The sequence below is a fragment of the Myotis myotis genome, unplaced genomic scaffold (genome assembly GCF_014108235.1).
Source record: "Myotis myotis isolate mMyoMyo1 unplaced genomic scaffold, mMyoMyo1.p scaffold_m19_p_6, whole genome shotgun sequence".
Classification (NCBI taxonomy): Eukaryota; Metazoa; Chordata; class Mammalia; order Chiroptera; family Vespertilionidae; genus Myotis; species Myotis myotis.
Window position 1 is genome coordinate 20,179,289 of NW_023416368.1, and position 14,834 is coordinate 20,194,122.

Consider the following 14,834-nt stretch of genomic DNA (forward strand, 5'->3'; position numbering starts at 1 on the left):
CACAATGTGCTGAGCATTGAACTAGATGCTGGGGACATAATGAATAAACTAGTAAGACAAAGATCTAGGCTTTGTAATCTAATAGGAAAGGCAGTCATTGAATCAGTGGTTTGAAATGTGCTGAGTTAAGAAAAAAAAATGCAGGGTTTTAAGGAGAATTTTGATAGGAGAACTTGACTTAGGCAATTAAGTAAAAGCTCTCTGAAGAAAGGCCATTTTATGTGAGACTTGACATAGAGGAATTAGCCAGGGGATAAAAGAGTAGTAAGTAGTAGGGACAAACAAGACAGAAGGAGAATTTACACAAAGACCTAGTTTTTGCAAAGAGCGTGCACATCAGGACCTTATAGAGGGCCAGAAACTGGTGTACTGAAGGGGAGGAGACAGGGCAAAGGATAAGACCCTCAGGAGAGGGGCGCCAAATCCACCTTTAGAGCCACTGAAGGATTTAGGCAGGTGAGCGTCAAGGTCAAAGATCTGCAGACTGGGAATAAAACCTGTATTATTGTAAGGATCAGAGATAAAGTATGTGGAAGCCTAGCCTAGGTCTGGCGCATAATAAGAATTCAACAGATGTGGCTGCCATTGTCATTATCATTAGTTAGGGGACAAAGCAGAGAGCAGGAAGCTGAAAGTCCTGAAGGACAGACTGGGAATCCCTGGGAGAGGCTGGGCTGTGAGAGTTTGGTAAAGACAGGATGGGGTCTGCTTCCTTTGGAAGAGCAGCCCACAAAGGTAGGATCCCTGTCCTGATGTAGGGGAGAGTGTGGGGATGGGCAGCACAGAGGGGCCGGTCACGATGGGCCAGCTGCCAACACTTGGCTTGGAACCAGTAGCTTTGGAGATTCCTGAGCAGGGAGGTGGCAATGAGAGTGGTGTCCCAGGAAGCTGGCTGAATAGACAGGAGACGACATTGTCCTTCCTGACTCCAGAATGGGAATGCTGAGTCACCCCAGGTGGGTTACCTGATCTCTTTCTGCTGTTGTTTGTTCAGCTGCAGGATGATTAGCGGGGTAAAAAAAAGGGGGGGGAGGGGCTGGTTTTTCTCAATATGGAAATAATACATGTTTATTGTACAAAAATTCAAACAATGTAGGCGTATATTATGCAGAAATTGGAAAGCCTACATAATAATTAGCCTCTCCCCCAAAGATAAGCACTCTTGGTGTATAGTCTATTAGATTGGTTTTCCATGCATCTCCAAAATCTCTATACAGAATTCTATTTTGTGACTTGCTTTTTTTTCACATAACAATATCTTGGAGAAATTAGCAAGACAGTATGTAAAGCTCTATTATAATTCCTTTTTGGTTGCACAGTATTTTACTATATGGCTAAATCATAATATATTTAACCAGTCTTTTTTGAAAAACATATAGGATATTTTCAGTATGTTGCTATTATAAACAATATCTTTATTGGGTTGAATATTCTAGAGGATATATTCCTAGAAATGAAATTGTGGGCTAAAGGGTAAACACAGTTTATGTGTTGTTAGAAATTGTCTAATTGCTCTTTTGAAATGTTATGCCTCTTTGCAGCATGTTGGTATGGATGTCAAGTTGGTGATGTGGTGGTGGAGTGTGTTTGGGAGGATTAGGGAAGTGAGCAGGTACTGGGGGAGGGGAGTGGCTATAGGCTGGCCTTCTTTTCTCCCCAGAGAAAGCTTACCTGCTGCCATTTCTCTGGACAGGGGTGCTGACCACACTCACAGCCCTAGATCGAGAGAGGAAGGATGTGTACAGCCTTGTTGCTAAGGCGACGGATGGAGGCGGCCAATCTTGCCAGGCAGATGTGACCCTCCAGGTGGAGGACGTGAATGACAACGCCCCCCGCTTCTTCCCCAGCCACTGTGCTGTGGCTGTCTTTGACAACACCACCATTAAGACCCCCGTGGCCGTGGTACTGGCTCGGGATCCAGACCAAGGTGAGAACAGGAAGGCTTGGAAGCCATTTGCTCATGGGGTCACCTTGAGTGAGGGTTTGGCTCTGTGTGTTGCTCTGGGATTGGTAAGGACTGTGCCTCCTCACTGAGTTTATGGACACTTACAAGTGGAAAATATTCACAAACTGTATACCTCAGTGCTATATGACAAAAGATTTTGGCAATTTTTTGAGGCTAGTACAGAGCATTTCAGCCTCATTGTTTCTCATTGCCACTTAGACCTGGAGCCCTTTCAATCCTGCCATTTAACCTCAAGGACATTTTGAATGTCCCTTATTGGGTTGATTATTCTAGAGGATATATTCCTAAAAGTGAAATCTTAAGTATACTAATTTAATCTGAAGTATACCAATCAGAATTATTTAACTCTGATTAATTTGCTATAAGAAAGGAGTTTGGGGAACAGACTTTATTAAGCCTACTAAATTCCTTGATCAATTTTCTATACAATAATGTGGAATCCTTTTCAATATCTTACATTTTCATTTTAATGACATCATTTTCATTAGATTTAATTCTTTTCCTTTTAAAATTTACAAGGGCATATTGGAATCATCAGGGAGTATTTGTTCCGTATTGTTCCAATTATAGTTTCTGCCATCAAGTGTTTTATTGTGATTCTACACACATACATACATATACATTGGGTGTCATGTATGTGTGTATGTATGTATGTGTGTATGTGTGTGTCTCCAATTTTTCTTGAGTCAAATTTTATAATTGAGGTAGGGTAAAAAAACGCCCTGGGGTCAAAAGTAGTCAGATCAACATAGGATATGATAATGATGATGATGATGATAAAAGTGGGATCAAAATATTCTCTTTTGTTTGACCCCAGAGAAGTAAATTGAAGACTTCCTAGAGGAAGTGAGCTTTAGCTTGGCGATGAAGGAGGTGAGAGATTTCGGGGGGACACAGGGGTACTAGGAAGGGCAAATAGTGCAAATGCAGCGAATGGCTACAAGGCAATGCAAATGCTCAATTAGCCAGTGCTTGCTCACCTCCAGGGGCAGGAAGCTCCCTACTTCCTAGGCAGCCCTTCCTTCCATGGTGCCTCAGATAATGATCAAGTGCTACCTATTTGGAGCTGACAATCATTAGTCCTGGTCCTGCCTCTGTGGCCACACAGATCTCCCAGATCCTAGCCTACGACAGCCCTTCCAAGACTAGGAGGTGGCGACTTCAGCCTCTACCTGCTTCAGCCCCAACCTCCCCTTTCAGGGTGGAGGAGCCGTAGTGTCTCCAGTCACGTGTTTCCAAACCCACCACCCTCACAGGACACATCCTCTGACCTTGCACCCGTTTACCATGAACTGTCCAAATGCCCTTGGTCTCCCCCACAGGTGCCAACGCCCAGGTGGTTTACTCCCTGCCGGACTCTGCCGAAGGCCACTTTTCCATCGAAGCCACCACGGGTGTGATCCGACTGGAGAAGCCCCTGCGGGTCGGGCCGCAGGCAGCACTGCAGCTCACCGTCCGTGCCTCTGACCTGGGCGCCCCGATCCCGCTGTCCACACTGGGCACCGTCACGGTGTCCGTGGTGGGCCTCGAAGACTACCTGCCCGTGTTCCTGAACACGGAGCACAGCGTGCAGGTGCCCGAGGACGCCCTGCTTGGCATGGAGGTGCTGCAGCTGGCCACCCTCACCCGCCCGGGGTCTGAGAAGACTGGCTACCGCATGGTCAGCGGGAATGAGCAGGGGAGGTTCCGCCTGGATGCCCGCACAGGTGAGAGAGCGCTGGAGGCAGCCCTGGCCCTGGTCTTGGGGAACTTTGGATTCCTCACATACAGGGTGTATCTGCCCCACGCAGCTCCTCCCAGTCCAAACTCCTTTGGCCCTTTCTTCACTCTGCATCTCTCCAGGTACCAGGTCCCTTCTGCACCCCAGGGCCAGCTTATGTGGCAACCTCCCTTATTCCCCACATCCCCACCCAGCACCCTAAGCAATCCACTCGCCTCCTAGTTTTCAGCTTCAAGATTTCAGCTCACACCCAGCCATAGGAGGCTGAGGCCACCCTCCATTCTTGGCTGCAGAGGTATAAGCACTTAGTGAAATGTGGGGCTTAACAGCCCAGGACAAGGCTGCCAGATTCTCTCCTGGAGCCCTCCCCAAATATCCTGGCACCCCTGATTTCTTCTTATTCTAATGAAGAGAGAGAGAGAGAGAGAGAGAGAGAGAGAGAGAGAGAGAGAGAGAGAGAGAGAGAGAGAGAAAACTAGGAAACGGTCTCCCCTCTTTGCTCCTAGCTATTGAAGAGTCTAAATCAGGCTCACAGAACCTCATGGAAGGGCCTGAGAGGTTCCCAGGGCAACCCACACCCATGCGAGTCCTCCCAATAGTACCCCTGTAGTAATGCAATCTGCCTCCTAAAGCAGCCCCTTATTGTTGAGCAATATTTTCTTTTTTAAAAAAATAAATATATTTTTTTATTGATTTCAGAGAGAGGAAGGGAAAGGGAGAGAGAGAGAAACATCAATGATGAGAATCATTGATTAGCTACCTCCTGCATGCCCCACACTGGGGATTGAGTCCAAACCCGGGCATGTGCCCTGACCAGGAATCAAACCATGGCCAACTGGTTAATAGGTCGACACTCAACCACTGAGCCACGCCAGCCAAACTTGAACAATATTTTCTTAAAGATTGTATTATGAAGACTTTAAACAAATACAAAATAGAAAACAGTATAAACCAGCAGTCGCCAACCTTTTGGACCTCACGGACCACGAGTAGTCCGCAGACTTCTGGTTGACGACTGCTGGTATAAACTACCTGTTCCCATCACCCAGCTTCAGGAATTTTTAACACACACCAGCTGGTTTCATCTTCACCCGTCACCCTCCCACGTCTACCCATAGCTGAGTTATTTTAAAGCAAATCCCAGACATTATATCATTTAGATACTTCGGTGTGTATATCTAAATGATAAGAGCTCCTTTTATAAACACCACCACAATACCATTATCACACCTAAAAGGTAATTCCTTAATATAGTCTAATACCTAGCCAGATAATTTTTTAGATTATCTTATAAATGTCTTTTGAAGTTAGTGTGTCTGTCAACAGCCCCCAAATGTTCACATGCATTTCATTTATATGCAAAATCTTAAGTCTCTTTTAAAATCTGATGTTTTCCTTTCTATCTTTATTTCCCCCTGCCATTATTTAATGAAAAACTTGGATCATGTGTTGGTCAGAAGTTTTTATATTTTGGGCTGTACCCTTATTATGTAATAATCTAACACGTCCCTCTAGTCCTTATAGGTCTTATAAATGACATTTGGATCAATGATCTTCATCAGGTTCAAGCTCAATTTTTTGGCAACAACTCTTTGTAGACAATGTTGGGCTCTCTTTTCACTATGTCTGGAGGCTGACTGGTTCTTTTTTCTGAAGTTAAGATTGACCATGGGCTTGAGGTTGTCAGCCTGATTCATCCAATATAGAGTTCTTCATCAGTTCTTCCTCTAAGGGTTTAGCATGCTTTGATGATTATTTCCTAGGTACATTATTCCATTTGGAGCTGCAAAATGGTGATTTTTCTAACCCAATCATTACTCATTCATGTACTAATTGGAATTCTTTTATAAAGAAGAGTTTTCCACCATTAACTATTTGCTTATCTAGGGATGGCAGGAAAACCTTGTTCTTTTATTTTCTGATTTTTCAGAATAATACGTCTATGCCCTAACAATTTATTGAACAACTTTGGGTATTATATGGCTCTTTATAATTTAACTTCTGTTGTTCACTAGCTGAGTGAGTTTGAACAGGCCACTTAGCTGTTGGGAGAATCAGTTAACTCACCTACAAAATGGGAATCACTCTTTTATGTTCCATTGGGTTCTTATAGATATAATATAAGTAGATTTAATACTTCAGACTTAATGAGGTCTCAATGAAATATTACAGAAAGAAATGAGGGACACACTGCCATTGAGAACAATAATAGGAAAAATGAGAGAAGATGGAGGGAGAGAGGAAGGTAATGAGGGAGGGTAAATAAAGAGGGGGGTGAAGGAGGGGATGAGAGATGATGGAGGGACTGAAGGAGGAGCGGAAGAAGGAGACGATGAAGGAGGTGATGGAGGAGATCTGTCTCTCCTAACCTACTGAGCTGCCTCTCCTAGGGTTTGGCTCAAGGCCTCTCAGCCCTCTGCCTTTATGTTCCCAACTGCCTCGGCGCTCATCACCTTCTCCCTCCGCCCCATCCCCCCCACCAGGGATCCTGTACGTCAACAAAAGCCTGGACTTTGAGACAAACCCCAAGTACTTCCTGTCCATCGAGTGCAGCCGGAAAGGTTCTTCTTCCCTCGGTGACATGACCACAATTGTGGTCAACATCACTGATATCAATGAACACCGACCGAGATTCCCCCAGGATCTGTACAGCACGAGGGTCTTAGAGAATGCCATCGTGGGTGACACTGTGCTCACAGTAAGGATCTACAATTTTGTTGTTTGGGGTACCTAGACTCTGGGGTAACTCTTATCTCTCTCTCTCCTGGTCATTCATGAGCATGAATTACTTTATCAATTAATATACTACAGACTTGACTCTGACTTGCAGCCACTCAGTCAAACTGTTTCTCATGACAAAATGTCTCAGGGACATGTTTAATAAGATCTAGATCAAGTACTGGTGGAAGGGGGCTCGGGAGAGGTCCCAGAAGACTACTAGAGGGTCCAAAGCCTGAGAACGGCCTGGTCACAGCGCATGACATGTAGTGTTAGTATAGGAGGGGAAGGAGTGGACATCAAATAACACCTCTTCACATCTAAGCGTGTAATTGTTCCCAATGCACAAGTGAAAATTCTTTATGCCCATAGTCAGGGTTCTCTATGACCCCTCTTCATTCTGCCTTCCAGTCTTATTTCCTTCTACTCCCTGACATGAACCCTATGCTCCAACCACCTTGGAGCATGTACCTTTTCCCACACACCCTCTGCACTTTCACACCTCTGGGCTCACATTGTTTCCTCTGCTTGGAATGTGGGCTCCACTCCCAGAAGCCATCCTTTCTTCAAGGCTTCATGAATCCTCTAATCTCTCCAGATGGAATTTATCACTGTGTTTTCTAAGCTGATCAGCTTTCTAAAGTTGATCATATCTTGCCCACAAGTTAGAATTAGCCATAAAATTAGGTATTAAGCTTTTTGTGAGCATATCTCTTTTGCCATATTCCTCACCTCCTAGCACAGGACCTAGGAACCTATTGGTATGGGTCAATGAATAAATGAATTAATGAATGGATAGATGAATGAACCATGGCATGCTGAAGTCCATACCAAGATATAAATAATGAATTCCTTTGGCAAGGATGACTGTGGTCCAGTCATTGGGGAGGGGACATATCTGTTCCCCCTATACTCCCAGAGGCCAAGATTCCTTTCTGGTCCCTCTTGTCCCTCAATTCACAACCATCACCCCCTTCCACTGCAGGTGTCAGCTACTGATGAAGATGGACCCCTAAATAGTGCCATCACCTACAGCCTGGTAGGAGGGAACCAGCTGGGGCACTTTGCCATTGACCCCAAGAAGGGGGAGCTACAGGTGGCCAAGGCCTTGGATTGGGAACAGGTGAGTCATGTGGGAGGGGCCCAATCTGAGCTCATCAAAGCAGATTATAGCCCTGCTACAGGTCCAGAGTATGAATTGTGGTCAACACCCCATCCTGATATTTCTCCAGACCTGCCCTCACTTGTTTTCTCAGTGGGGCCTCTATGGCCTTTGAGGCCAGAGGCAGGAGAGGGACTGAATGACCCTTAACCTTCCCTGGAGAAGCTCGGGCCAGCTTCTCACCACTGGCCAGGGGTCATCAGATCATTATAACAAGTTATCATTTATCAAGCACCTGCGCTGTGCCAGGAACTTTGCTAAGTGCTTTACATTCATTGTGCCATTTGATCCTTAAAATAATCCAAGGAGGTGGATCCTGATATCATCCTCACAGAAGTCTGGTCACTTTCCCAAGGTTTCACAGCTAGTAAAGGGTTGAATTGGAAATTAATGTCTGCCTAATTCCAGAACCTAGTCCCTAAAATGTTATGGTTGGGCAATGGAGGATGGACATAGGAAGTGTCTCTATCTTATTTTTCTGAAAACGTGAATGGTAAATCAGGGGGTGGAATTGAGGGGTCTCATTGCTAGCTCTTCACTGGGCATCCTGCTATGTAGACTTCTAGCTATTCCCTGAGGCTCCGAGCCACAGACAGCGGGCGGCCTCCACTGCATGAGGACACAGACGTCGCCATCCAAGTGGTTGATGTCAATGACAACCCACCACGATTCTTCCAGCTAAACTACAGCACCTCTGTTCAGGTACGCGCGGCCTTCCAGAGGCACACGGAACCCACCCTCCCCTCACTTCCCTCCTGGAGGAGAGCACACACCACTGGTATCAGTCTCCCCGAACAATGGCTGTGACTGCACTGGGCTAGATCGACACAGTCAGCAACTAACTCACAAGCAGGCAGAATGCATGAATGACAGCTCAGGGTGCAGGCATGGCCTGGGAGCAGCCAGAGTGCTGAGGACACATCCCAGAAAAGGGGATGCAGAAAGCTGTGAGAGGAAGAACTGGGGCTCATCTTGCTCTTTGATTTCCTGTTACTCTCGGTCTAGGAGAATTGCCCCATCGGCAGCAAAGTCCTGCAGCTGATCCTGAGTGACCCAGACTCCCCAGAGAATGGGCCCCCCTACTCATTTCAAATCACCAAGGGGAATGACGGCTCTGCCTTCCGAGTGACCCCAGATGGATGGCTGATGACCACCACATACCTCAGCAGGAGAGTCCAGGAATGGTATCAGCTTCAGATCGAGGTGAGGGGTGTGTTGGGCCGGTGGTGGTGATCATAGGGACAATAAATGTGCTGGCAAAATCACTACCAGGCTTCAATTATTAGAAAAAAACGAAGAGCTCTTATTATGTGCCAAGCACTGGGCTAAGTGCTAAACATGCGTCATTGCAATAAGTCTTCACAACATGCTTTAGGGCAGGTATTGTAATAACCCCACTTTATAGATGTGATAACTGAGGTGCACAGAGGTTAACTGACTGGCTCAGAGTAATACTACCTGTAAGTGGCAGAGGTGGATTGCTTCAAACTAGTAAGTGGCAGAGGTGGATTGCTTCTGACCCAAAGACCCAAGCTCTTAATTTCTGCTCTTCTCCCAGGCAGAACACCCTCAACCTGGCTCTCACTCCTTAAGGTTGGTCAGGACAGCTCTCTGAACCTCAAGTCTTGTTAAAGACCTACCCCCAGAGAATTGGTGTGGGGTCAAATGAGAGAACATATATACATGTGTAGGAGATTTTGGTGTTATTGCTATGGGTTGTATGAGAATTACCCAGTGATAGTGGCCAAGATGGTGGTCAAACACTACTCTCTCATTTCATTCCCCCCAAATCCTTTTCCTAAATCTCAAGTCTAGTGGACCCTGATATTCTGTGAACTTCTCTAGGTTCAGGATGATGTATTCATCCATTCAGCCAGTCAACTAGTCATTCATGCATTCAGTCTTTCAACAAATATTTATTGAGCACCTATCATATGCTGAACCCTATGCTAGCTTCTAGTAATACAGCAGGGGAAAGAAGTGAATGGTTCCTGCCCTTGTGGGCTTTTGATTCTAATTGTGGAGATAAACAATTAGTAGATGAAGAAAGAAAGTGATGAGAGGCTCCTAAGGCACAGGAAGATACATATTCAGAGGGTGGCTGCCCTCATGAAGAAGGGACATTTTGAGCTGAGACCTGAGGAGCCAGCGATGTAAAAAGTGGGCAGGAAAGTGTCACAGAAGGAAGGTCCCGAGTTGGAAAAGAGCTTGCAGTGACCTGAGATGTGGCAATGTGGTCAGAGCATTGTGAGCAATGGAGGGAATAATCCTGAGGAGATGCGCTGGGCAGGTGATAGAGGCCTCATAGCTTGAGTGACTGTATTATTTAAGATCCAAACCAGGATGCTCTTGAGAGTGAGAGAGGTACTAAAAATAATTAACTGGTGATAACCGATTGACACCAGGTGAAAAGTCAAACTGTCCTGGGCAAACAAGGAAGTATAATCATACTAATTACAACCCTTGACAATACTTTTAGATTCCAATCTAAGTGCAGTGAGAAGTGGTTGAAGGGTCTCAAACAGGGAAGTGACCCATCTTGTGTCTCAGGAGTTCTTTTTGCAGCTCTAGAACAGCGGCGGGGAACATCTGCCCATGAGCCGTATAAGGCCCAAGAAATCATTTGGTCTGGCCCTGCCAAGACATTAGGGGTGAGTTATTAAATACTTGACCAAATCGAGCAGGCTAATTTTTAAGTTGATAATTTTGTATGGCCTGAGGATGATGTTATAAATATCCAAATGGCCCTTTGGCAGAAAAAAAGATTACCCACCCCTGCTCTAGAAAGAGCAAATGAAGGGGGCAAGAGTGGTTGAAGGATAACAATGAGAAGTCACTGTTATAGTGGAGATAGTGGTGCTGAGACCTTGAGATGATGATGAAGTGGATAGATTTGGGACAAGTTTTGCATGGAAATAAACATGAGTTGGTGAAGGGCTGGATGTGGGGAGAGAAAGAAAAGAGAAGCATCAGGGATGAGTTCCAGGTTCTTGGCTCCATGAAGACTGGGTGGTTGGGCCACTTCTGAGATGGGAGAGACTGTGGGGGATGGGAGAAGTACGCGTCAATGGGGTAAAATGAGGGCTCTGTTTTGTGCATGTTACTTTTTAGGTGTCCAGGAGACATCTAAATGGAGGTGTGCAAAAGGTAGTTGGGAGTTGGAGTCTGTAGATCAGAGGACAGGTGTGGGCTAATGTAGAGGATGCTCAAAGCCAAGGGCATGGACGTGATTGACCTCTGTATCTTGGCCCAGATAAATCTCTCAGTAACGATTGGCAGCATCACTATTTCTTTGACTTGTCCTGCATCTCCACTCCATTCACTGGGAGGCACTATAGCCAGCAAAGAAGCAGGCTATGGACACAGGCAGGAATTCAGATTCTGTTCTGGCCTTATCTGCTGTATGGCTTTATATATTATACTTGGTAGTAGTATTGTTGTTGCTAGCATTGGAGTGCCAGTGGACAAGATATTACTGTAGGGAAAATTGGAGAACCTTGTTGACAATTGAGAAAAATGATAATGTTGCTGAGGAGAGGAAGGAAAATTTCATCTTTGCTAAGTCTGGGTAAAAAGTTGCAGGGACAGCTTGGTAACATGTGAAAGGAAAATGCATTTTTTATTTACATTCTTTTCCTTGAGGTCATGTCACCGCCTTGCTTAAAACCTTCAATAGTTTTTCCTGGCTCTGACATAAAATGCCACCTTGTGCTCCTCTGCCCATCAGTGACCGGGTCCCTGCTTTTCTCTCTCTCACCTCATCTTTTGCTCTGCCCACTCCTCTGGCAACAGTGGCCCCTTGCTGTTTTGATAAGCACACCACATTCTTTCCTACCGGAGAGTTGTTCCCTGTCTGTCGCCTCTTGTCCTCCCCTCTTCTCATCCCTCAGGATTCAGCTCAAGTTTCACCTCTTCCAAGAAGAGACGCCTTCTCTTCCGCCTGGTCTTTCAATCTTCAGATGTCTCTGTCACTTCGCTCTGTTTACTTCCTCCATAGTACTTTATCCAAGAGTGACATCCTCTGTTTATTTGGCGACTTACTTATTGCTCTTTTCTCCTCATCACAGCAGAGGGCCTGGCCCACAGAAGGCACTCAACAATTGCTCGCCCCAACCCTGAGCCCAGTCACAGAGTAAAAGGGAATCCCCGAGAAAACCTCCTGAGGCTGATGGGGGCCATGAGGGATGCACACTGGAATCGCTAAGAGACCTTTGAGGACTCACTTAGACAATGAGAGAAGTTCAAGAGGCAGGAGGTGGATCATGTGGCTGGAAGGGTTGAGGGAGAGGCTCAGAGCAGTGTCCAATGAGGAATTCGAGTTTAGTTTTACTGTGTGGTGCAGGATGTAACTCCCTCCACAAAACCTTCAGTGATAGTATTTTCTTACTCAGATGCGACAGCATGCTGAGGCTGCCTCAAGCAGAGAGACATGATTCCCTATGGAGGCAGGCAGCCTGTTGGAGCCACAGTCCTATGGTAATGCCGTGCTTCCCTCGCCCACAGGTATCAGACAGTGGCATCCCGCCCCTTTCATCTTCCACATCTGTTAGAGTCCACGTCACGGAGCAGAGCTACTACCCACCCTCCGCCCTCCCATTGGAGATCTTCATCACCATCGGGGAGGAGGAGTTCCAGGGCGGCATGGTGGGCAAAATCCATGCCACGGACCGAGACCCGCAGGACACGCTGACGTACAGCCTGGCAGAAGAGGAGACCCTGGGCAGGCACTTCTCAGTGGGTGCGACCGATGGCAAGATCATCGCTGCCCAGGGACTGCCTCAGGGTCGCTACGCATTCAATGTCACAGTCAGTGATGGGACCTTCACCACCACTGCTGGGGTCCACGTCCACGTGTGGCACGTGGGGCAGGTGGCTCTGCAGCAGAGCATGTGGATGGGCTTCTACCAGGTCACCCCAGAGGAGCTGGTGAGCGACCACTGGAGGAACCTGCAGAGGTTCCTCAGCAACAAGCTGGACATCAAAAAAGCCAACATCCACCTGGCCAGCCTTCAGCCTGCAGAGGCCACGGCCGGGGTGGATGTGCTTCTGGTCTTTGAGGGGCATTCTGGAGCCTTCCACAAGCTGCAGGAACTGGCAACCGTCATTGCTCACTCAGCCAAGGAGATGGAGCACTCAGTGGGAATTCAGATGAGGTCAGCCATGCCTGTGGTGCCCTGCCAGGGGCCAAGCTGCCAGCGTCAAATCTGCCAAGAGACAGTGCACCTGGACCCCAGGGTGGGGCCCACGTACAGCACAGCCAGGCTCAGCATCCTAACCCCACGGCACCGCCTGGAGGGGAACTGCGCCTGCAATGGTAAGGAACGGGCCTTCCCCAGGGCAGCCAGCACTGCGGGCTCCACCAGCCTGATGCCAGGGCTGGAGAGCCCAGGGAGGGTCTGTGGGATACCGAGAGGGGAGCTTTAACAGGGCTAAAGACCAGGGACCACCAGAAGGCAGGCATGGCCTCACAAACTCTAGTCACAGGATAGCACCCTATTCCTGGCCACTTTTTGGAATTTTGAAAATAATGGTAATATAAGAGGCAGTTTAGCATCATGGTTAAGAGCATAGACTAGGGGCCCTAACTGGTTTGGCTCAGTGGATAGAGCGTCGGCCTGTGGAGTGAAGGGTCCCAGGTTCGATTCTGGTCAAGGGCATGTACCTTGGTTGCAAGCACATCCCCAGTAGGGGGTGTGCAGGAGGCAGCTGATCGATGTTTCTCTCTCATCGATGGTTCTAACTCTTTATCCCTCTCCTCTCCTCTCTGTAAAAAATCAATAAAATATATTTTTAAAAAAAGAGCATAGACTAGGGTATCAAGCTCCTTGGGTTCAAATCTCAACTCTGCCACTTGCTAGCCACATGACCGTAGGAAAATTACTTAACCTCTCTGTGCCTTAGAGCTGTTATAGAAATTAAATAGCAAGTGTTTGCTTAGAAAAGCGCCTGATACAGAAAGTGGTCAATAAACAACAGTTCCTAATACTACTACTGTTATTACTGTAGCCTGATGGTTACAACTTCAAGGTTTAGACTAGATGGCTCAGGTTCAAGCCCCAGCTCTATCACTTACTAGCTGTGTAAACTTGGGGGTTTATTAATATCCTCTGGGCTTTAGTTTCTCATCCATAAAATAATGAAAATATCATCTGCCTCCTTGAGTTGGTTTGGGGAATAAATTACTTATGAATATAAAAGCACTTAAACCCTGGCTGCCCATTATGAGCACCGCATGAATGGCAGCTGTCATTCAGTGTAGCAGTTGTTGCTATAAGTCAGCGGTTCTCAACCTGTAGGTCGCGACCCCTTTGGCGGTCGAACGACCCTTTCACAGGGGTCGCCTAAGACCATCCTGCATATCAGATATTTACATGACGATTCATAACAGTAGCAACATTACAGTTATGAAGTAGCAACGAAAATAATTTTATGGTTGGGTCACAACATGAGGAACTGTATTTAAAGGGCCAGAAGGTTGAGAACCATTGCTATAAGTATTCTGCTATGTGCCAGGCTCTTTGTAGGTTACCCAAACTCAGTATCACCACAACCCTACGAAGCGGGGTCATAGCTCCATCTATAGTTGGAACTGAAGGATGGGGATTATATTATACTAGAGGCCCAATGCATGAAACTCGTGCAAGAGTAGGCCTTCCTTCCCCTGGCTGCTGGCACCGGCTTCCTTCTGACACCCCGGATCCAGGCTTCCCTCGCAGCTCTGGCTTCGTCCGGGAAGATGTCCGGTCTAATTAGCATATTATGCTTTTATTACTATAGATTGGTTTGCCTGAAACTGTAGCCTCCAATAGACTGGTTATTCAAGTACCTGTGCATCCCACTCTAAAGCCTGAGCTCTTTGCCCAGCTCTTCGGGAACTCAGTTTTCTGATGGGCTTCACCCAGTGCCCTGGCATTAAGACCAATGCACGTGAGCATTGGCAGCAAGAGAATGACCTTGCCCCCGCTCACATCGCCCCCTGCCTGGCATGGCCTACCCTCCATGGGTCCACCTGGTTTGCACTAGGGATTTCTTTCTCAGATGTGTGCACTTTCTCTGGTCCCACTGGATTTAGGCTAAGTGAGCTACTCTCGGGGTGGGGGGTTCCCTTCTGTGTCCCTTTCCCCAGAGTGGGTTGCAGGGAAAGTGAAGGCTAAAGCTTCTCTCTGGACCATCTGGCATCAGACAGCAGAGGTTCTAAAAGTAAAGATTGTGCAAGTTCACCCAGAAAGTGTGTTTTTAAAGAGACCTGCTCCTGGTGTCACCTCCAG

General features: G+C 46.9%; 1 protein-coding gene across 4 annotated transcripts in view; it reads left to right on the top strand.

Moving 5' to 3' along the window:
* Nucleotides 1-14,834, top strand: part of FAT2 (FAT atypical cadherin 2) — a 71,273-nt gene that overhangs the window by 43,577 nt on the left and 12,862 nt on the right. For 3 of the 4 annotated variants that reach the window (XM_036313198.1, XM_036313196.1, XM_036313195.1), the window contains exons 13-19: nucleotides 1,694-1,927; nucleotides 3,289-3,672; nucleotides 6,170-6,384; nucleotides 7,390-7,527; nucleotides 8,125-8,268; nucleotides 8,572-8,769; nucleotides 12,070-12,880. In XM_036313198.1, coding sequence (XP_036169091.1) covers nucleotides 1,694-1,927; nucleotides 3,289-3,672; nucleotides 6,170-6,384; nucleotides 7,390-7,527; nucleotides 8,125-8,268; nucleotides 8,572-8,769; nucleotides 12,070-12,880 — 2,124 coding nt within the window. The remainder of the gene's footprint in view (nucleotides 1-1,693; nucleotides 1,928-3,288; nucleotides 3,673-6,169; nucleotides 6,385-7,389; nucleotides 7,528-8,124; nucleotides 8,269-8,571; nucleotides 8,770-12,069; nucleotides 12,881-14,834) is intronic. The other variant, XM_036313197.1, reaches the window with a different exon arrangement.